Below are 19833 nucleotides of genomic sequence, written 5' to 3'. Positions count from 1 at the left end.
TGGTTGCTTACAAAAAGTTCACTTAGTTTCTTACTTAACATATCTGAGAGCTGCTTACACATTTAATGGAAAATGAATAATACAATAAGCGGTAAAATATAAGATAATACTACATTAAATTAGGCTTTTGTCTTTAGGCTATGTCCACATAGTCTAATTGTGCCGCATGTTTTGCATGTGCTGATGTTGCTGCATGTGCTGCATGTACATTTGTTGCTGCTGGTTGATTTGCTGTTGCTGCTGCAGGTTGCCACCGCTGCCCAGGGGAACGCTGGTTGTTTGCACTGGGTTGATTTGTTGCTGCTGCATCTGTTGCTGCTGCTGTTGTTGTTGCTGATGTGGTTGCTGCGGCTGCTGATGTGTTTGTTGTTGTTGCTGATGTGATTGCTGCGGCTGCTGCTGATGCTGCGTTTGCATTGGGGACTGCGTTTGGCTGGTTATTGCATTATTGCTGGTATTGTCGTTGCTGAAATTGGAAAAGTTGTGTTGAAACCGAAGTTGAGATTGCATTAAAATTCCTTACATCTTTTCTGTGTGAATATCCTCCAAGTTAAGGTGGGTTATGAACCGAAGGCGCATTTGCAGCAGGGGCCGTAGCCGCTTAATGATGGCTTCCGATTCGTTCTTAATGATATTACCCACATGAATATACTTAATGTGATAACTGAAACGATACAAGAACATTTGATTAGTACCCTTTCATGCGATTTTGTGGATATGCTTACAGGAAATCGCAGATCTGGTCCATGTACTGCAGAGGCTTCGGACCATGTTGCTTGTCCACAATCTCGAGAATTTCGTAAAGTAACACGGCAATGCCAGCCACAGCGTTCGGTTTTTCCAATTCGATTCGTTGCAGGAAGGGTCCAAAGACATGGCACAGATACAGCAACTGTTGTTCGGTTCGCACGCACGGTTTCAGCTTCTCCTTGAGATACCTGGTCATTGCCGCTAGCTTGAAGGCGCCCATGTGATGGAACACTGAGTGAGCTACTGCCAACACCACGGCGTAGGTCTTTTCCAGCATCGCCTCGCGCACTGTCTTGAAGTTAAACAACTCGAAAGCATTGAATCTGTAGGTCCAATTCAGCATATTGGGTGTGTTGAGCATATCCTGTAGGCGATCGTATATGCCACTCCAGTAGGGCTCCGGCAAGGCAGCCAGAACAATGCCCACAGCATTGATGTAGCTGTGAATGTCCTTTTGCGGAATAACCGCATATCCGCTTACGATAACATCAATGAGATTGCTGGCCACCAGTGGCGGTGCAACAGGCAGACCCAGCAGCTCCACGCAGGTCACATAGAGCGCATGGGTTGGCGCATTCGGGAACTCGTTAAAACGCCAGTCGGTGGAGTAAAATACATTCTTCCCACTAATTGCTGCAAAATACAAGGGGTTACGCATGAATATAGGAACACGTCATAGTCTTTTCCCAAATCCTAGCTTACTGTCTGCAAGTCTCCTGATCAAACTCATATAGTAGCTCAATTCGGGGGTCCACAGCGAGTCTTGGCTTTGCAAATACACCTTATACGGCTCACTAACACTCCAGTTGGGCGGCCGAATCTCACTAAAGGCGCTGGTAATAGCGCCAACCTGGAACAACAGAGCATATTAGACAAGGGAATATAATATTCATAACAGCTCTTACAAGTTTCTTCTTCAGCGCAGGGCGGTCTCGTAAGATTCGTTCATAATAATGGAGAGTGTTGTACAGATAAGTTATAGGTCGATCTGCAATTTAAAAGGTAATTTAAAGTCATGAAAATCTTGAAAGCCACATGTAACATACCGTGAAACTTGTAGAGTATGCTCAGATGATCCAAAATGAAGCCCAATATCTGGTGGACATTTGTAATTGTAAGTTCGATAAATCTGTGTACCACTACATCCAGAACGGGAAGGAATCGCAGACAGACATTGCTGAAGTACACGGGCAGCGGAATCTGCGAAGCAGACTCATCCAAGGCGAATTTCTCTGGATACTTTTGATGGAATGACAAGTGTTTGTCCTGCCTGAAAAATAATAACAACTATGCCTTTGTGCTCTTAACAAAATTAAGTGTTCAACTTACCAGTTGCTCTGCTTCCAGTGATCAGGATTATTGTCCTTGCAGAACTCCTGAACACGATTTCTCAACTCGCTGGCTTTTAGCAAGAGCAGCTGGATTATGAGAAAGCAGACTTGAGCCTCGTTACCCTCGTGCGTTCGCAGAGCCAGGCAAAGCACAACCCTATCGATGGTCACAACGTTGAACTTCCAGATCATGTTGTTAATTGTGTCGACGCACTTGTGAATAAAGTCGCGGCCATCAGATGAGCTAGCCACCTCAGCCACCAAGTAGTCACAAAACTTGCGCAGGTGAGTGGACAAGGCTCTCGCGCTTATACCCTCCAAGATTCTAAATAAAAATATTGTGGTCAGAAAAATTATGTTTAAATCGAAATGTTACGCACTTGTAAGCCACCGGGCTTATGTTCTCCGTCTCCCAAATTATTTTGAACAGAAGGCAAAGGAATAAAGGATTCGTAGTTGGCCGCAGAAAGTGCGCAATTATGTCATTCTCGTTGGTCATCGACGTCCAGGTTCGATATTCCTCTTCCACGGCCTTCTTCAGCTGCTGCTTGTTCTCCGGAGGTTGGTTGTTCTGCGTAAAGTACTCGTTTAAGGCGGGCGGAAAGCAGGCTAGGGAATGCATGGGCCACGAGTGCGGCGTGTGCTGAATAATGTTGGAAAGGAAGTCCTTGCACCATCCCTGCATTTCATCGCCGCCACCATGCACGTGCATAGATCGAGCTAGCGTAAGGATAAGGACTCTGTTTAGCTCTTCGCTCTCATTAGATGCCACTGCTCCGGGAGATTTGTCATTGAAGTAACGTGAAAACTGCGGCTGAAACTCGGCGGATCCAATGCTGGTGATCAGACGCAGAGCAGTAGATTCAAAACTAAATAAAGGGAAGAGCTTAGTAAGATTTCTATACTCGACAAACTTATAACTTACCAGAGATTGAGCTGCATCTTGTTTGTCTGCGGCACGGAGGACAGAGAATGGAGAAGAGAAAGCAATTGGACCCGGTAGTGCGTAGGCACATGATGAAGCCGGTACGAAAACATCTCCATCAAGGTGTGCAGCATGGCCCACGCATGGTTCTTAAACACGGTCGGCATCAGTTGACCTTTAGGGAATTGAAAAAAAATCATAAGCATATAGATCAATCAATTCAACAGGGTGTACTTACTCAGGAATCCCTTTATGCCGAGCGACTCGATTTCTGTATAAACCAGAAGTCTGGCATAAGTCTCTAGTAGCGCAGCCGCTGGAACTTGACCCTTGGTTTGGGCCTGCTTTAGCATCTGAGTTACGAAGCTGTGGATTAACGACATCTTACTGTGCACCGTCAGGCTGTCCAGAACCGTGACCGAAAAAGTTACGGCTGGGATTTGGCCACCGTTCGGAGATTTTGAAGTGCCATTTAGGGCATCCAGCAGCAAACCCATGGGACGACCGAAGTACTCCTGATTCGTCGAGTATGCATTGCAGATGAGAATGATGCGGAAGTCGTTTCCGAGCGTCATGTTCATCATGGTGTTAGCGGTAACCAGGTGCTGTAGAAAGCTGGGAGTTAAGCGGTTAGTATCTAAGCACTAAAGGATGGTAGAGGTATTACTCGTAATGGTTTTTCAGTGCAATGGGCAATGGTCTGGTGATGTTCATGTTCTCCACTCGTGCCTTCTTCATCAGGTGAATCCACACGCAAATGGGTGCCATATGGCGAACCATCGAGGATTTATTGATATCTGGCAGCTTAAGAGGCTCTAGCTCGGGATAGAGTAGGTCAAACAACCTGAACACAGGCAAGAAATTGGTGATCTAAAAATAAAAGCGAATAAAAATAAGATCGATCAGGTAGAGAACAGGATCTTACAGGATTTTTCTGTATGCTCCCGGATATAAACTGCAACAGAATCCACATCAGTTGATCACGACCCTTGCGAAGCTCCAACTTGGAAAGCTATAGGTGAAAAGTAGTTAATTACAATAATATTAGTTTGATCCACCATGGACCTACCTTTTCGTGCAGCGCCAACACTATGTGCATAAAGCTTACGAACTGGAAGAGCACAAAGTAAATTAGTTGTGAAGAGAGATGCAGCCACATCCACTCGTAGGGCGTGATCTGCTCGTCTGAGGAGTTAAAGCCACTCCCCGTAGAGGCATCATTCGCCTCCGTCATCTCCATGGCCTGCACTATGAGATTAACCAGCTGCTCTTCCAGAGCATTGTAGCGCTGCTTCTGGTGCTTTTGCAGGTTCAGCATTTGAGAGACCATTTCCCTCGAGTACGGCTGCTCCAAAACGTATCGGAGTAGGGGCTTCTGCTCTTCGAGCAGCTCTGGCTCGTAAGGCAGGCTGCCCTTAAAGTTGAACTTAAGGGTGTTGTGGTCCAGCCGCCAGGAGTTCATCATGTGATCGGCGTAGCCGAAATGCTCTACGATGGGAAGCATACTGGCATGTCCAATGATCGAAACCATTTGTGCCGTGGTGCGGAACTCCTCGACAAAGTCCGTCATCAGACGGTTCAGTTTCCAGTGGTAAGGAAACGGACGCATAATCTCGTTGGCAATAAAGTAGGCGGGCAGCAGGCAATTGTTGCGATCAAAGATGAAGCGCAGGATATCTTCAACGGCCAGTAGCTGTGGCATGTAGGTCACATTGACGTTCAGCGGAAACCACTGGGCCTTGTCGCGGCACACCTTCATGATCTCGCGCACACCCTTGTAGTCCACCTGGACGATCACGCGCTTGATCAGCCGGAAGCTCTCGATCCAGAAGGTCCTGTGCTCGAAGTCCAGTTTCTCGCACATCAGCACCTTGTCGCACAGCATCCTGGCGGTGATCACGTGTGCATCCACCAGCTTCACCAGTGCCGCCATCAACACTTTTATGTGATATCCGGAGGCACCGGCAGCACGCAACAGGTAGAGCCGAAGCACCTGCTCCCGATTCTCCTGCGCCACGTTCCCAAAGGCGGTGACTGAAACAGATAGTTATTACCAAGTTTCAAGTTCCAGCAGACGGATTTACCTACCCAAATCATTGGCAAAGCGGGTGGCTCGTTCTTGCTCGCTGTTTGGCTTGAATACAATGACGCTAACGAACGCCTCGTCAAGGGAGTCCACCTTCTGCGAAATGGAGAGCGTGGATGAGTTGGTGTGTTTTTGGAGGTGCAGGGTTTCACTATTACCAGAAACTCGTTGACGGTGTCTATAACTTGCGTTTCCATATCCATTTAAATTATTTTTCGCATATCCGGCACCGCATAAACAAAAACTACCTGCGCACAGTGTGACCAAAGCGGGCTTAGCAAAGAATCTAAATGTTGCTTTTGCTGATAAGAACTAGCTAAAAGATTAGCTTAAAAACGCCAGACAGGCAGCACTCACTGACTTGCCGGCATTTGAAGCATATGGTCTCATTGAGCAGAAAATTATTTTAGAAACAAGTTGTTGATTTGATTTGTGGAAACGCACAAAAACCATGAAAAAAGTACTGGTCACAGGCGGAACTGGGCTGGTGGGCAAGGCTCTGGAGGCAGTGATCAAGGAGCAATCCCCAGAGGACGAGCAATGGTTTTTTGCGGGCTCTAAAGATGCAGATTTAACGTAATTCATAAAGAAACTCAATTGAACGTATTCGTAAACAAATATCTCTACAGAAATCTGGCCGCCACGCAGGCACTCTTCGCCCAGGAGAAGCCCACACATGTCATCCACCTGGCTGCAATGGTCGGAGGCCTGTTCCACAACATGAACAACAACCTGGACTTCCTGGTGAGCTCTTAGCCTCATAGATGATTACAAGACCCATTTCATGCGAATCCATTTCAGCGCAAAAACCTGCTCATCAACGACAATGTCCTGCAAACGGCATACGAGCAGGGCTGCGTCAAGGTGGTGTCCTGCCTGTCCACCTGCATTTTTCCGGACAAAACCAGCTACCCTATAGATGAGACCATGGTGCACAACGGGCCGCCGCACCACTCCAACTATGGCTACTCCTACGCAAAGCGACTTATAGACGTGCAGAACCACGCCTACCACGATAAAGATGGCCGGCTGTTCACCTCGGTCATTCCGTGCAACATATTTGGTCCTCACGACAACTTTAAGCCAGAGGTCAGCCACGTCATTCCGGGCATGATCTATAGGATGCACCAGCTGGTTACGGAGAAAACTGACGTCCCCGAGAGGGACAAGGTGTTTACCGTTTTCGGAAGCGGCATGCCACTACGGCAGTTTGTATACTCCCTGGACCTGGCGGAGCTGATGATCTGGGTGCTCAGGAACTACGAAAGTGTTGAGCCCATCATCCTAAGCGCGGACGAAGTGCAGGAGGTTAGCATCTTCGAGGTGGCTCAGGCCGTTGCAAAAGCATTTAATTTTAATGTGGGTTAAAAAGCGAACTTTGTGACCAGGCAAGAGATTAACTTGATTTCTTCCAGGGAAGACTGGTCTGTGATACGAGCAAGTCGGATGGACAGTACAAAAAGACGGCGTCTAATGCCAAGCTTCGCTCCCTCCTGCCAGACTACGCATTTACGGACTTTGAAACGGCAATCAACGCCTCGGTTAAGTGGTACAAAGAAAACTACGACCAGGCCAGAAAGTAATTTAATATTCCAACCCCAACAATTGTAAATAGATAACCTATTTCCACAGAACTTTATGCGCGTTTAATGTCCAACAAAATAACAATACCTAGTGTGTCAGCTTAATCAGTCCACGAGTCGCCGTATTGGTTCTTTCTTCCAGCGGGTTCACTTCGTGTCTGCTCCACGGGTCGCTGTTGAACGGGAACTGGTGGTTCGTAAGGTCGCGAGTATGGGCTCTGCTGGTGCTTCGAGTACTCTTCTCGGTTCCTTCGTCGCAGGTCCTCGTAAGACTGGCCCGGCTTAGACGGCTCCAAGGGCAACTCCGCCTCCAGCATCGAACCAGCTGCTGGGAAGGAGAATGCACAGAATCATAATAGAGAATGAGAAGCATTAGATGAGCTTACAGTCCAGGGTGGGGCGGTAGATGTCGTCTAGGCCGGACAAAGTAGGGCGCGATTCCGTGTCCAGATTGAGAGCAGTACTTCTCCCGGGCTGATACGCCTCATCGCTGTACACGTCCGCCGAGCTCGGCGAGAAGGGTGCCAGAGTGAAGGCCCTGCCCAGATTCTCGTCCGGTGTGATGGAGCTGATGACCCCGCCGCCCTGTCTCCGCTGGCGCAGCAGCTCGCCCAGATGGGAGTTGGGTAGGCGCATGATCTTCTCGGCACACTTCTGCTGGTAACTGAACTTGCCCACAAAGTAGCCCAGAATGACGCCCATCACGACCTTGGGCACGGCGCCGTACTTGACATGTCCCTGCAAATAGCCGTTCTTGACGCCGAAGTAGGCCAGCAGGCCCAGTCCAGTGCCGAAGGGCAGGCTGCGCTGGAAGAATGACTCCGTGTTGCACTCACGTAACGCCTTCACCTCCTCCGCGGAAAACTGATAGTCCGCCTAAAAAAGATGCAAGCATTTGGGTAGTGGCAGTTTAAAGACCGCAGAGCACTCACCAGGGGATGGGGAGCGTGCGGCGGAGGATGTTGAGAGCCATCGTTCAGCTGGGAGTCCATGCTGATACAATTTAATGTGGAATTTGTGAAATGTATAACGGAGCAGCTACCGGCGCAGCCGATTTGCCAACCCTGGTCGCCGGCGAAACGGGCCAGTGAGATCTGCACATCTCCAGAACTAGTGATGGTCGATCTATACACAATGGTTTCGATAGTGAATCTTTGTCTACTCCCTAAACTCGTTAAAAACCTTTTTCTTTAAGAAGTTAAAACTTAATGAAAAAAAATAACATTCATTTATAGAGGATACACTGGTATTTGTTGTCAATAAAAGTAAAACTAGGAATAGATTTAATTTTATCTTAGTAGTAAACAAGTCACATTTTATAGAATGAAGAGTTTGCTCTGATTATCATTCATTTAATTTATACAAAATTTTATATCTTTATGTAAGTTCACCAAAACTATCAGCAGCGTTGACTATACGAGAAGCAGTTTGGATATATAAACCAAATTAATAATCGAATAAAATCAAAACCACCAGTCTACAAACGAATACACTTTTCAAAATTGCCAGTAATTGGAGAACGCGTGCTTTGATAAGAGGTGGAAAGTCGCGCACCACCAGCACCAGGGATGCAACGCGCACGACGCGACGAGATTATGACATTTTCGCTGTCAAGTAAAGTTACAGCTGTCTCGTCTGCTGGCCGCGATCCTGAGCCTGCCCTTGTAATTTATTGAAATTTGTAGTTTTGGCAATGTTTTCCACCACCACACACTCCGTGGTAAGTGCTGCCCGATGGCAATCATTCATCCGCCCACCTGACTGCTCCATTTCTTCAACCCAACACTTGGAATCGGGGAACTGCGTGTGATGTGACAGCCCTACCTGTACCTAGGCAACTTTAGCAGAAAGCCGCACTACTACTCCGTTAATCGAACCAAGCTGCACGGAGGCGCGGGAGCTGCCCGGTTGCCCAAGTCCACGTCCACGTCCAGCCGGAGTCATGACCTAGTGCTCGACCTGCGGAACCTGCTGAGCCGTTCGAGCGCCAGCATACAGGGCATGGTGGAGAGGGCGGCTCGACTGAATGGCATTCTCGACCGGCGGCTGGTCGATGATATGCTGGCCAAGGTGACGAGCATTCTGCCCTCCATGCGTGACGTCCGAATCACGTTGGAGGAGCCGGCCACACAGATCGGTCGTGGCCAGCTGCAAAATTATCAGTTCGAAGTTTCGCTAACCGGTGCAGCGGGTGCCCTGCCCACAGGCGCCAATGTGTACGTATTCCAAATTACTTTTTGGAGACTCTGGTTAATCCTGGTTAATGTTTTCAGCAAGGTGATTCCAACTATTACGCCAGGTCTTCTTCGTCCGCTCTTCTCACAACAACAGCTGTAAGTATACGGAACGAATCTACGAACTATATCTAAAGTGTAGCCCTTTATAGAAAGCAGATACGTGGCTTTAAGACGGATCGTTCCATTGAGGCGGAACAAAAGCGCAATCCCACAATGACCTCCCGACTAAAGAATGCTCTGGCCAACTCGCCCCAGCGTCTGGATGGGGACACACCCCTTCAGGCTGAAAAGCTGAGACGGCTGCTGGCCAAATCCGAAGAGAACGGATTTAATAAAGGCGTAGGACGACAGGGTCTCTCAATTGTTAGCCGTACTAATGTTTTGTATTCTAGGAGAGCCTGAAGATTGCCTTTGCCGAGGGCTACTTGGCCGCCGCCAACTCGGAGGACTCTCCAAAATCAGGGAAAACTATGAAATATCTGAAGGTACGAGTTTAAATTCATTCAAAGTGTATCGTGATTACTTTGAAATCCACAGAAGGCCATTGTCTTCTTTAGTGTTAAAAATAAATTCTAGTAATTGTCACGCAGACTTTGCAGACTATCGTCGTAATCGTCGTGTTTTTGGGAATTTTCCTGAGCTTCTTTACAACCTCCAACGGATCCGTATTTCGGTGAGCCTCCACGTCATTAGTTTTGCTTAACCCATCTGATATGCCTTTCTTTCAGCAGCATACAACTGGGCAACCAGGTCGAGGTGGACCCGGAGGAGATCAACGTCACTTTTGAGGATGTCAAGGGTTGCGACGAAGCCAAGCAGGAGCTCAAGGAGGTCGTTGAATTCCTGAAGAGTCCCGAAAAGTTCTCGAACTTGGGCGGAAAGCTTCCAAAGGGAGTGCTCCTGGTGGGACCGCCGGGTACTGGCAAAACACTGCTGGCCCGTGCCGTCGCCGGTGAAGCCAAGGTTCCTTTCTTCCATGCTGCCGGACCAGAGTTCGATGAGGTGCTCGTGGGCCAAGGAGCCAGGCGAGTGCGGGATCTGTTCAGTAAGTGAATTTCAATTACCCAAAGTGCTCTACTAAACAAGAACATCATCTTGCAGAGGCAGCAAAGGCCCGTGCCCCTTGTGTGATCTTCATCGACGAAATCGACTCGGTGGGCGCCAAGCGAACCAACTCTGTGCTGCATCCTTACGCCAATCAGACCATCAATCAGCTGCTCTCCGAGATGGATGGCTTCCATCAGAACGCTGGCGTCATTGTTTTGGGAGCCACCAATCGTCGCGACGATTTGGATCAGGCTCTGCTGCGTCCCGGTCGATTTGATGTAGAAGTCATGGTGTCGACGCCCGATTTCACTGGGCGTAAGGAGATATTGTCTTTGTATCTGACGAAGATTTTGCACGATGAAATTGACTTGGACATGCTGGCGCGCGGCACCTCTGGTTTTACAGGAGCGGATCTGGAAAACATGATCAACCAAGCGGCGTTAAGGTAAGAAATAAATTGTGTGGATTTATTCAATCACAATTCTTAAGAGCGGTACTAATAATTCTAACATTTTGGCAGAGCTGCCATCGATGGAGCCGAAACGGTCAGCATGAAGCATTTGGAAACGGCACGAGACAAAGTACTTATGGGACCCGAGCGCAAGGCTCGTCTGCCGGACGAGGAGGCCAACACCATAACCGCTTACCACGAGGGCGGCCATGCGATTGTGGCCTTCTACACCAAGGAGTCGCATCCGCTGCACAAGGTGACCATCATGCCCCGCGGACCCTCCCTTGGACACACCGCCTACATACCGGAGAAGGAGCGTTACCATGTCACAAAGGCGCAGCTGCTGGCCATGATGGACACCATGATGGGCGGTCGTGCTGCTGAGGAACTGGTCTTCGGCACGGACAAGATTACGTCGGGAGCCAGCAGTGATCTCAAGCAGGCAACCTCGATCGCCACGCATATGGTCAGGGACTGGGGCATGTCCGACAAGGTCGGTCTTCGCACCATCGAGGCATCAAAGGGTCTGGGCACCGGCGACACCCTTGGCCCCAACACCATTGAAGCCGTGGACGCGGAGATCAAGCGCATCCTCAGCGACAGTTACGAGCGGGCGAAGGCTATCCTGCGAAAACACACCAGGGAGCACAAAGCGCTTGCGGAGGCGCTTCTCAAGTACGAGACTCTTGACGCCGACGACATCAAGGCAATACTGAATGAAAGTCAGACGTAGTTCCCCCATCGGTAAGGTTTGATGGTGTTCAAGGATCCAATTGGAAGGCCGGGTTGGTCTGCCGCCGGACATTCAGCTGAACTGCTAAATATTTTTAGTTACAATATACATATATAAAAACCGGAGAAAAAACCAAGCAAGAGCGAGACGCAGACGGGCAGTTAAGAAATAAAATGTTACACATATTCAGTTATGTTTTCCATCATTCACGTTAGAATTAAATATTAGTTTGAGTAATAAATTAATTTGAAGTGGAATCCAAATATTGTTTGCGCGCCCATATCGATGTGACCAGACTACTGCAACCACAAATAGAGACAATTTTCTAGAACTTAAATCATATATTTTCAACAGTAAAGAAATTAATAACAAATATAGTTTGGATCTAATTTTTTTGTGGAATCCATTCCCTGCTCATCCATGTTAGTATTTTCCAATGTATATTTGACGTTTGCGGTATATTTGAACGTCTGCGTTGTGGTCACACTTTCTAGCTGTCGAATTTCCAATTCATGTTTTATTTTTTGCCGAATAAATTGAGATAATATTCTGAAAAAATGTGCGACTACAAGGTCTCGGAGCGGGCGTACGCCAAGTTGATATTCCACGCGGCCAAGTATCCACACCAGGCAGTCAACGGACTGTTGCTGGCCGAGAAGACCTCGAAGGGCTCTCTGGTGGAAATCGTGGATGCGATTCCACTTTTCCACCAGTGCCTGTATGTCACCCCTATGGCGGAGGTGGCCCTCATGCTGGTAATTGCCCTTCCTAAACTCACTCCACGAGGGGCTCGGTGAATTCTAATCCGGACAGTAATCTGGTGCGCCCAATCATGGAACTAACATGGCTTCAATTTGTATCTAGATCCTCGCACCCTAGTTAAACACTCCGCTATCCAAAAGATATACAACAATTATAATCTATTGCGGCTGCATAGTTATCCAATATTGTGCCTAGAACGGAAATGTTTATGTTCCAAGCGATCTTTATTCAGTTAAATGTACCTTGTACCCCACGATGGTATGTTAATATTAGCATATCAAATTCAAGAACTAGTGTCACTCCACTTTTACCCTGTTAGAAGTTTATGAGGCAGATTAAACCAGCAGTCTTAAAGCATTGAAGCTGTGAAGCATGAATTAAGTTAAATAGCCGATAAGGTTTTACTAGTTAGTACCATTATTATATTAACAAAATTTATAAAATAGGGTTTATAATGGCATGCCTGCGAAAATAACGATAATAATACCGTACCCTAAACATTCAGATCGATGCCCACGCCGAACGGGAGGGATTGGTAATCGCCGGCTACTACGCAGCGCCGGAGAACTTCTACGACAACCAGGTCGACAAGACCCCAGCCGCCAAGATAGCGGACAAGATCCAGGAGAACTTCAAGAACGCCTGCTTTGTGGTGGTGGACAACAAGCTGATGACGCTGCAGCACGACCGAGCCGCCATCCAGGTATTCAACTGCCCCGGAGACTCCGGAGCAAGGTGGTCAAAGGCCAAGTTTACGCTCTCACAGGCGTCCGACACATTGGAAGGCGTGTCGCTGCTGCTGAAGCGCGGAGCCATGCGGGATTTGGTTGACTTCGACAACCATCTAGATAATCCGGACAAAAACTGGACCAACGACTTCCTGAATCAGCCGCTCAACGATCTGCAGAAACTGTACTAGTCGACCGTTTGAAACGTACGTTTGTTTTAGTTTAGCAAAATCGCATTTGAGGGAACATGCCGGAATTTCAACCTTGCAATTTAATTTATTGTAATTACATTTGGATTTCAGTAATCTTTAGAATAATGCATATAAGTTAAATAACATTCAACTAATTAATAAATAATCAATTCTTTCATCATGTTTGAGTCGCAAGTTGTCTGCAGTCCGAGTCCGTCTGTTGGTGCACGTATTGTAATATCCTTTGTAAGTCCGGTCCGGTCCGGTTCTGTTCTGTTTATTGTGTTGAGTAAACCTAAGCGCGTTACAATTATCGTTAATAAATACAGATGAATAATATGTATATAATTTTGCTCTTGGTTTGTCTGGCTTGTAAATTGAAATATTTTACAATAATATTGTAATATCGCGATTGCTGATTATACATAGGTATACATAATACGTACTTATGTGGATATATCGGAGATCGAAAGTATCGCAAAAACGTTTATTTATATAATTTCAGTGTATTGTATATTTCCATATTATCTGATCGAACGCATAACGAACTCTTTACACCGTACACTAAACGTATAGGGGCCGGGACAACGAATCACTGATCACGGATCTCTGATCACCAACGGGATGCCATCCTGAGCACCTTACTCGTATTTGATTTGCCAGTTATATGCTATATGCTTCGGTAGTTCTGTGTATGAGGAGTACGCTTTGGGTTTGTATATAATATCTTTTGCTGGATTGAGTTATGTTTCTGTTGGTTATTTTTCACCCAGTGTCCGCTGGAAGGGATGAGCAGGTGTGGTTGTGGCTGTGGTCGTGGGCATGACATGGGGGAGTCTGTTCTACGTTGGGCGCCTTTTGATTATATCCTAGCTATACAAGAGCGCCTGAACACGCAAGCATAATCAGTATGTAAGAGTATGAGGCATACTTCGCTCGGACTCTTTCTCAGTCCACATCGTGATATATCTGGGTTGGTGTGTCTTGTGTTCCGTCACCACATGCTATGTTAGTTGATCTATAAGAATGCAATAGAGAAGTCATGTATCAGTGGGATGCTGTGAGGGAATGGCGAGGGAAGAACACCCAAACGAAAGATGCACTGCAATTTGGAAAACTCTAGTAGTGTACGATTCTATATGGACGTGTGCGAGTCTAACTCTGTGTGATGGGCATGGAGCTGTCTAGGTGGAGGTGTCGTGGGTGCAGCGGTACGGGACGTATCTGTGTGTGCTGGGGATCGCGTCTAGAGTCGGTCTCCTCTGATATTTACCATTCCCGCGGACAGAGAGTTGATGGCCTCTTCCACCGTCGGCTTGTGTCGATCGATTTTAGATGAGTTTATGGGCGAGAAGTTGTCTACGATTGCAAGCGTGAACGAATACACATATACAGATAGATATAGAAACACAAAAAGCGATTTCAAAGCAAATCTCAAGTGCCAATTACCGAGATCACCACTCGAACTGGAGTCCGTAAAACTTGGTGTGCCCTCTGTCCATGTGGGAGTGGAGCCCTCACCTGAAGCGGGCGGGGTCCAGGCCAATCCGCCGCGGGATCCATACTGGCTGCTCGACGAGGTGTCCACCGCCAGTAATGTATCCAGATGTACTTCCGATACGCTGGTTAAACAATAAATCAATTTGTTACAAATGGGTATTTCCACTCGACGGCGGGATAGCTTAGATGTGGCTAAGAAACAGAAGCATTACTACCTCACAATGTCCTCCTTGTAGGAGCCTCGATAGGCGGGTCCAATGTTCATCTTGCGATCCAGATAGTAGGACTGCTGGTGCTGCTGCGACTGCTGGTGATGGTGGTGATGATGATGCGACCGGCGCCCTATCGACGAGCTGCTGTTCTTGTTCGAGCTGTCCTCGGAGATGTCGTCAAAGGCGGGGGGAGGAGTCGAGCTGCATGAGGGCGTTGTGCCTAGCAATACAATGAGCAGAGCAAAATATACAACGGAATGAGTGGCAGAAGTAGACAGTAGTAGTAGATAGTAGGTAGCTGGGTAATGGTGTAGTGTGGCTGGGTAAGCGAGGTGCAAGCGAGTAGCTAATCCCGTCCCTGTCCGCGTCCAGTCGATCCCTGAGTGCCGTCGCTCTCGGGTATCGTGGAGGGCGCTGCCTTTGGTGCTCGTCTCTTGCCCCGTCTGATCTGCTGTCCAGGAGGACTCCTCGCAGGCTCTACGACCGGCTCGGGAAGAGTCAGCTTGGGTAGCGGTCTTCTAGGGCGCTGTGTCGCCTCCAGTTCCCGTTTAACCTCCAGAAAAGCACTGACCGACTGCAGCAGATTATCCTCCTCCGGCTGGTTCTCGCAATCCTCGCCACCGAGTGCCAAATCGACGTAGTGAAAGTAGCGCTTCCGCCTCTGATGTCGCTGCAGCTTCTCTTGAATCCCTCGCCTAGGAGAATGCTGGCTGTGAATACTGCCCGATGATCGGGAACGTCCCGTACGATAGCTCTCCGCTCTGATCGGCGGAAAGCTGCGAACTATGGAGCCCACCGATGACCGATCACTGCGCGCCACAAAGCTGTTCTTGCGCTGGAAGATGTCGACGTGGTTGAGAAGCCGTGGCTGCTGGCGCCGGAAGCTACTCTCTGATCGAGCCGTGGAGTAGGCGGAGTGGAGGGAATCCCGACGCCGCAGCGAAGAACTTCTCAGTAGAGTAACCGTTGGGTCTGCCAGAGGAGCAGGCGGAGCAGATGGACCATATGGACCACTGTTCGGAGCATCGAAGAGATCATGCAGCTCCAACCAATCCTGGACATTGCTAGGCGAACGGCGATCCCCGAATCGCGGAATGCCCTCGTTCGCTGGGACCTGAAGGGTGTGGGTATGTGCTGGTGCCGGGTTGGGATTAGAGGTGTGCGGTTCTGTACCTGGTGTCGTCCGATCCTGGGCATCCTTGCGCCGTGGCGAGCCGCGTGGCGGTACTGGCGGTGGCACTCGTGTCTTGAGATTACTGGCCGCCGGAGTACGCTGCTTGACGGGCGGTGGTGCCCGTTCGCTGGCGCCACTGGTGGTTGCTGGACCTAGGGCAGTTGCTCCTCTTTCGGCTCCACCTGCCGCTCCCGCTGCCGTGGGCTCTGTGGTGGGCGGCTTGGCTGGCTGGTGAATCTTGCCACTGCTGTGCGAGTGCGAGGCGTGAACCGCTGAGGAAATTAAAATAGTATATAGTATAGCTTAATTTGTAGGGTGATTAACTTACGCCTGGAAGCCACCTCGTTGTCGCTGTCAATGGAACGCTGAATGGCCTTGGAAAGGCTTTTTCTCTTAGAAGGCGAATGCTTAAGCGCTGCAAAAATTATGGAAATGGGGTAATTAATTGCGGAACACATAAATTTGTTTCGATCGAAAGAAAAAGTTTAAAAAGCATAGCACTTCCAAAGCAACTATCCGAAGCCAGGATGCCAAGGATGCCAAGGATGCCAAGGATGCCGAGGATGCCAGGGATGTGAGGTCAACTAACGTGAGATTGAGAGGCATGCTTTGGCGTCCGTTTCGAAATCATATAAAACCAAGTGGTGAATACAAAACATCGTTAATAAACACTATAAAATACTCGATAAGAAAGGTGTAAGTAAAACTGAAGTGAGAGATAATCAAAAGTTAAAGGACATCGACCATTCGTTTGTTTACCTATGTAGCTGGTCACCAAGGTACGAAATTTTCTGTGATTCCCCTTGATCTCTGGGAGATCCACTATATGCGTACGTAAGTGTGGGTGATTGCATTCGAGACATAGCCATAAAAGAAAGCAGAGAACAGAGCGGTTGGTTGGTGGATATTGATTCGATGTAGAGATATGTAGGTATCTCTTCAAATCGGCGTCTACTCAGGCCAAGTGTACCATATTGCATTTTTGCTGCACATCGATCGATTAACCAAAATTAGCAAGCTACAAGTGTCTAAATGGTGTTCGGTGTGTTCGAATGTAAATGGTGTGAAAGTGTCTATGGCTAACTATCTACTCAAAAATGTCGGAAACCGGAACCGGAACTGAGTGCTTGCATAACTCGGCCAACTGCACACAAAAATGCCTTACAGTACGAGTACTTAGCCCGACTTCCACGACCGGTCCACTTACGGGAGGGTATCTTGCGGAACACGGTCTTGGCCATAAAGTTTTGGAATCTTTGAGCATAGAACGAGGGCCGGCAGACCGATACGGTTTCCTGCAAGAGTACATATCAGTGGCAAGTCCTTGCTAGAATCATCAGCCTTACCCCATCGTGTATGATGCTTTTGAATGTGTGCTCCAGCTTCTTCTTCAGCCTGTAGGATTGCAGGATGTCGATAATGCCGATGTAGAGCAGCAGGCGCTCGCCCTTTTCACTTCTTGCTGGAATGCCACCAGGTCTGGAATTGGGTTAGGTCGTCGCATGTAAGCTCGGAAATATATGGAACTGAAATGGAAGCACTCACGGCACATCCTCCTCGTCGTCGATGGGTTCACTCTCCGCCTGAATGCTCTCCATGGCCGTGGAGTGGGCAACCAGCCGCTGTCGATTCACTGACCTGTATGCCGCACTGGGTTAGATCTTTAGATTGCCAGAAGGCTTTTCAGCAAGCTGAGATACTCACTTATTCCTGCTGATGCCTGTTGCCGCATCGCCATCCAGGGGATCGTCTCCATCTACATCGGAGTCCTCGGCCAGCGGAGCCCTGAGCGGTTTTCTCTGCTCACTCTGCTTCTCCTTTAGCGCCACGTCCAGATTGTGGACGCCGAGGAGCAGGGAGTAGTCCATGATCTTAAAGGACTCCAGCACCGTGCAGTCGCGTTGAATGGTCTTGATCAGCGCGGCGTAGGTCTCGGCCTCCAGGAATATGCCGTTGGGATGCTGCTCCATGAAGTCGAGGTCCTTGTACGTGGGCGACTTCTTGGCACGCTCCGCCTTGTTGGCCTTGCGCTTGAACGTGGAGCCCTTGAGGTCGTACTTGAGGTGCATCTTTACGGACGAGGGCAGCAGATTGTTCATGACCACCAGGCGAATATTTTTGGCATTGCTCGTCTGCAGGCAGTACAATCCGAAAAACTTTGGCAATAGCGTGCGCGGATTTTGATTTAGATTCATATAGTAACTGAAATGCACATAACACTTTTTAAATAGGACTTCTGGCAAGGATTGTTTGGGTCACCCACCCAGGCAGTAGTTTCTGTAAGAATTCACCCTCCTTGTGTTGCACCGTCTTTATGATGAACTCGTCGTCGGTCGTCAGGTAGAATATAGAGCCGGAAGCACCAGGATTGGACAGTTCCCGCAGCGGGGACGTGCACATGGACATCTGGAAGTATGGACCATCAGTATCTTCCGACTTGTAACGGTCGCCCACTCACCATAAAATCATCTGGCTGGATGCCAAACAGATCCCGAAAGTAGCGAAACGCTATGGGCGCGTAGATCTTGTATCTGAACTCGCTGTAGTGGTGGGCAGGTGTAAGGCTAGAACCCTCTGGTGGAAAGGTGATGCTCTCGATTTCCCAGAAGTCCATCATAAGTAGATCACGCTTGGGCTTCGAGGCCAGACTGCCGACCTGCGAAGGATATTTCAATATATTTCAAAGTAGCTGGGAAAGCCAAGATATAATTATGATTTGTTTGCATTTGTTGGATTAAGCACTTGTAATCCCGCCCTGAAATAGTGCTAGTGAAACATGTATCCCCAAGTTCTTAAGGCTATGAATGTTTCTTACAGTGTGCTGGATTCCCAGTTGGATGGAGCCCATGATCTGCGACGTCTGGATCTTTTTGTACGTAATCTCGCCGCCCTCACCGACGCGTCTGTGGCCAATCTTGCGCTCCTTGTCCGCCTTGCTGGACGCTCGGTTCGGTCGGTTGCCCAGCTGGACGGATGAATGGTTGGTTAGTTGGTTGGTTGGTAGGGAAAGTAATTGACCCGATTAGTTTGGATGGGAGTGACCTCGAGGCCAAGGCGGATGTACTTACGTCGGGCGATGAGTTTCCCACATGGTCGGTGGAGGCTAAAGAAAGACGGACAGAGTTCATTATTAGGAGTCATGTTTAATTCAGGCCATAACGCAGTCGCCTGGTCAATCACCGCAACTTGAACTTGGACTGGACACTCTCCCTCCAGTCGCGTGTGACTTTCTTTTGTTATCAATCCCAAAATATAAATAGGAGCCGATGGAAGTCCGTCTGACAAGTGCGGGGGTGGATTCACACTCACGCTTCTTCCCTTCGCGCGAGACACATGCGCCAGGGGCATTTCCATTCGACAGTCATTGATTTTTTTCACGCTGCGAAAGGTGACGGGGTCTGTGGATAATAGTTACCATTGCTGGGCTCGGCCAGTTTGGCCTGTGACGCCGAGGAGCTGTCCATGTCGATGGTGTTGATGGTGTCGCCATCGCCGGAGGCCATCGTGCAGCTCCTACTCTGCTATCCTATTCTCTTCTCTGCACTCTTCCCAGGACTAGGACATGCTGGCTGGCTGGGATTGTGGACTTGGACTATTCGAGGGCTGCTTTCACGTTTTCCGATCCTCGGCGATTATCCAATCGAGTGGGGTAACTGGGTGGCAGGAACCTGGCGCTGGCGTCAACGTTTCTCCTGTCTACGGTGATGGTGATGTTGATGGCTCCTCTGCCACTGCTGTCATTTTCACTGCATACTCATAGGCACACTGGAAGGCTGGAAGGTCGGCAGGGCTGGAAAGGTGTGCGCAGGAACAGGCGCAGGGTTGCATTCACAGTCAGACGGTAAAGCGGAGCATCCGCACTGTTGTAAAATCCGCAAATAGCAATGTTTATAAAGCATATTTGCCTTTGACTAGTGGCCAAAATAATAATAATTTACGTTAACAAATATACTGTGTGATTTGTAACTCCCACATGATTAAAACGATATTTTAAAAGTAAAGTTTTTTTGAACCAATCCATAGATGTCATAAACAAAAGTAATTGTGCTTTAATTAGTCCTGCGGAGACTTTTTTTTATTATATTACTTGAGTCCAAGGTCTACAGTGTAATTTTACAATAAA

General features: G+C 48.4%; 6 protein-coding genes across 16 annotated transcripts; 3 read left to right on the top strand and 3 right to left on the bottom strand.

Moving 5' to 3' along the window:
* Positions 1-26: 26 nt before the first annotated feature.
* On the bottom strand, positions 27-5356 carry LOC6615620 (mediator of RNA polymerase II transcription subunit 23). The gene is made up of 15 exons (XM_002039958.2): positions 5251-5356; positions 5095-5188; positions 4076-5040; positions 3932-4018; positions 3674-3876; positions 3245-3621; positions 3007-3181; positions 2462-2950; positions 2080-2406; positions 1797-2020; positions 1656-1738; positions 1453-1600; positions 726-1383; positions 524-664; positions 27-466 (listed from the first exon to the last, which is right to left on the bottom strand). Exons 1-15 carry the CDS (start codon positions 5293-5295, stop codon positions 154-156), a joined length of 4329 nt encoding a protein of 1442 aa, XP_002039994.2. The 5' UTR covers positions 5296-5356; the 3' UTR covers positions 27-153.
* Positions 5357-5461: 105 nt separating this feature from the next.
* On the top strand, positions 5462-6726 carry LOC6615619 (probable GDP-L-fucose synthase). Its single transcript, XM_002039957.2, has 4 exons — positions 5462-5668; positions 5722-5836; positions 5894-6451; positions 6508-6726. Exons 1-4 carry the CDS (start codon positions 5544-5546, stop codon positions 6673-6675), a joined length of 966 nt encoding a protein of 321 aa, XP_002039993.1. The 5' UTR covers positions 5462-5543; the 3' UTR covers positions 6676-6726.
* On the bottom strand, positions 6716-7768 carry LOC6615618 (OCIA domain-containing protein 1). 2 transcript variants are annotated; one of them, XM_002039956.2, is made up of 3 exons: positions 7608-7768; positions 7062-7551; positions 6716-7000 (listed from the first exon to the last, which is right to left on the bottom strand). In XM_002039956.2, exons 1-3 carry the CDS (start codon positions 7665-7667, stop codon positions 6777-6779), a joined length of 774 nt encoding a protein of 257 aa, XP_002039992.1. In that variant the 5' UTR covers positions 7668-7768; the 3' UTR covers positions 6716-6776. The 2 variants fall into 2 exon arrangements, with proteins under 2 accessions (XP_002039992.1, XP_032571754.1); XM_032715863.1 differs by having other exon boundaries at positions 6716-7003; positions 7608-7767.
* A 220-nt stretch (positions 7769-7988) lies between these two features.
* On the top strand, positions 7989-11332 carry LOC6615617 (ATP-dependent zinc metalloprotease YME1L). Of its 4 annotated transcripts, none has more exons than XM_032714568.1 (9): positions 7989-8395; positions 8494-8891; positions 8949-9008; positions 9062-9251; positions 9305-9397; positions 9512-9585; positions 9644-9957; positions 10014-10404; positions 10480-11332. In XM_032714568.1, exons 1-9 carry the CDS (start codon positions 8369-8371, stop codon positions 11141-11143), a joined length of 2211 nt encoding a protein of 736 aa, XP_032570459.1. In that variant the 5' UTR covers positions 7989-8368; the 3' UTR covers positions 11144-11332. The 4 variants fall into 4 exon arrangements, with proteins under 4 accessions (XP_032570459.1, XP_032570458.1, XP_002039991.1 ...); XM_032714567.1 differs by having other exon boundaries at positions 9641-9957; XM_002039955.2 differs by having other exon boundaries at positions 9503-9585.
* Positions 11333-11614: 282 nt separating this feature from the next.
* On the top strand, positions 11615-13163 carry LOC6615616 (ER membrane protein complex subunit 8/9 homolog). Its single transcript, XM_002039954.2, has 2 exons — positions 11615-11898; positions 12411-13163. Exons 1-2 carry the CDS (start codon positions 11701-11703, stop codon positions 12822-12824), a joined length of 612 nt encoding a protein of 203 aa, XP_002039990.1. The 5' UTR covers positions 11615-11700; the 3' UTR covers positions 12825-13163.
* Positions 12890-19455, bottom strand: LOC6615615 (phosphatidylinositol 4-phosphate 5-kinase type-1 alpha). 7 transcript variants are annotated; one of them, XM_032714559.1, is made up of 16 exons: positions 19126-19455; positions 18779-18813; positions 18526-18675; positions 18169-18366; positions 17974-18116; positions 17415-17912; positions 17256-17360; positions 17057-17189; positions 16918-17005; positions 16470-16532; positions 16039-16125; positions 15710-15982; positions 14540-14756; positions 14274-14446; positions 14098-14183; positions 12890-13842 (listed from the first exon to the last, which is right to left on the bottom strand). In XM_032714559.1, exons 1-16 carry the CDS (start codon positions 19211-19213, stop codon positions 13834-13836), a joined length of 2346 nt encoding a protein of 781 aa, XP_032570450.1. In that variant the 5' UTR covers positions 19214-19455; the 3' UTR covers positions 12890-13833. The 7 variants fall into 7 exon arrangements, with proteins under 7 accessions (XP_032570450.1, XP_032570453.1, XP_032570451.1 ...); XM_032714562.1 differs by having other exon boundaries at positions 14346-14446; XM_032714560.1 differs by having other exon boundaries at positions 17256-17348.
* Between the last annotated feature and the right edge of the window lie 378 nt (positions 19456-19833).

Source organism: Drosophila sechellia, chromosome 2R (assembly GCF_004382195.2).
Source record: "Drosophila sechellia strain sech25 chromosome 2R, ASM438219v1, whole genome shotgun sequence".
NCBI classification, from domain to species: Eukaryota; Metazoa; Arthropoda; class Insecta; order Diptera; family Drosophilidae; genus Drosophila; species Drosophila sechellia.
The sequence above is the reverse complement of the archived record's forward strand: the minus strand, read 5'-3'. Positions and strand labels throughout refer to the sequence as shown.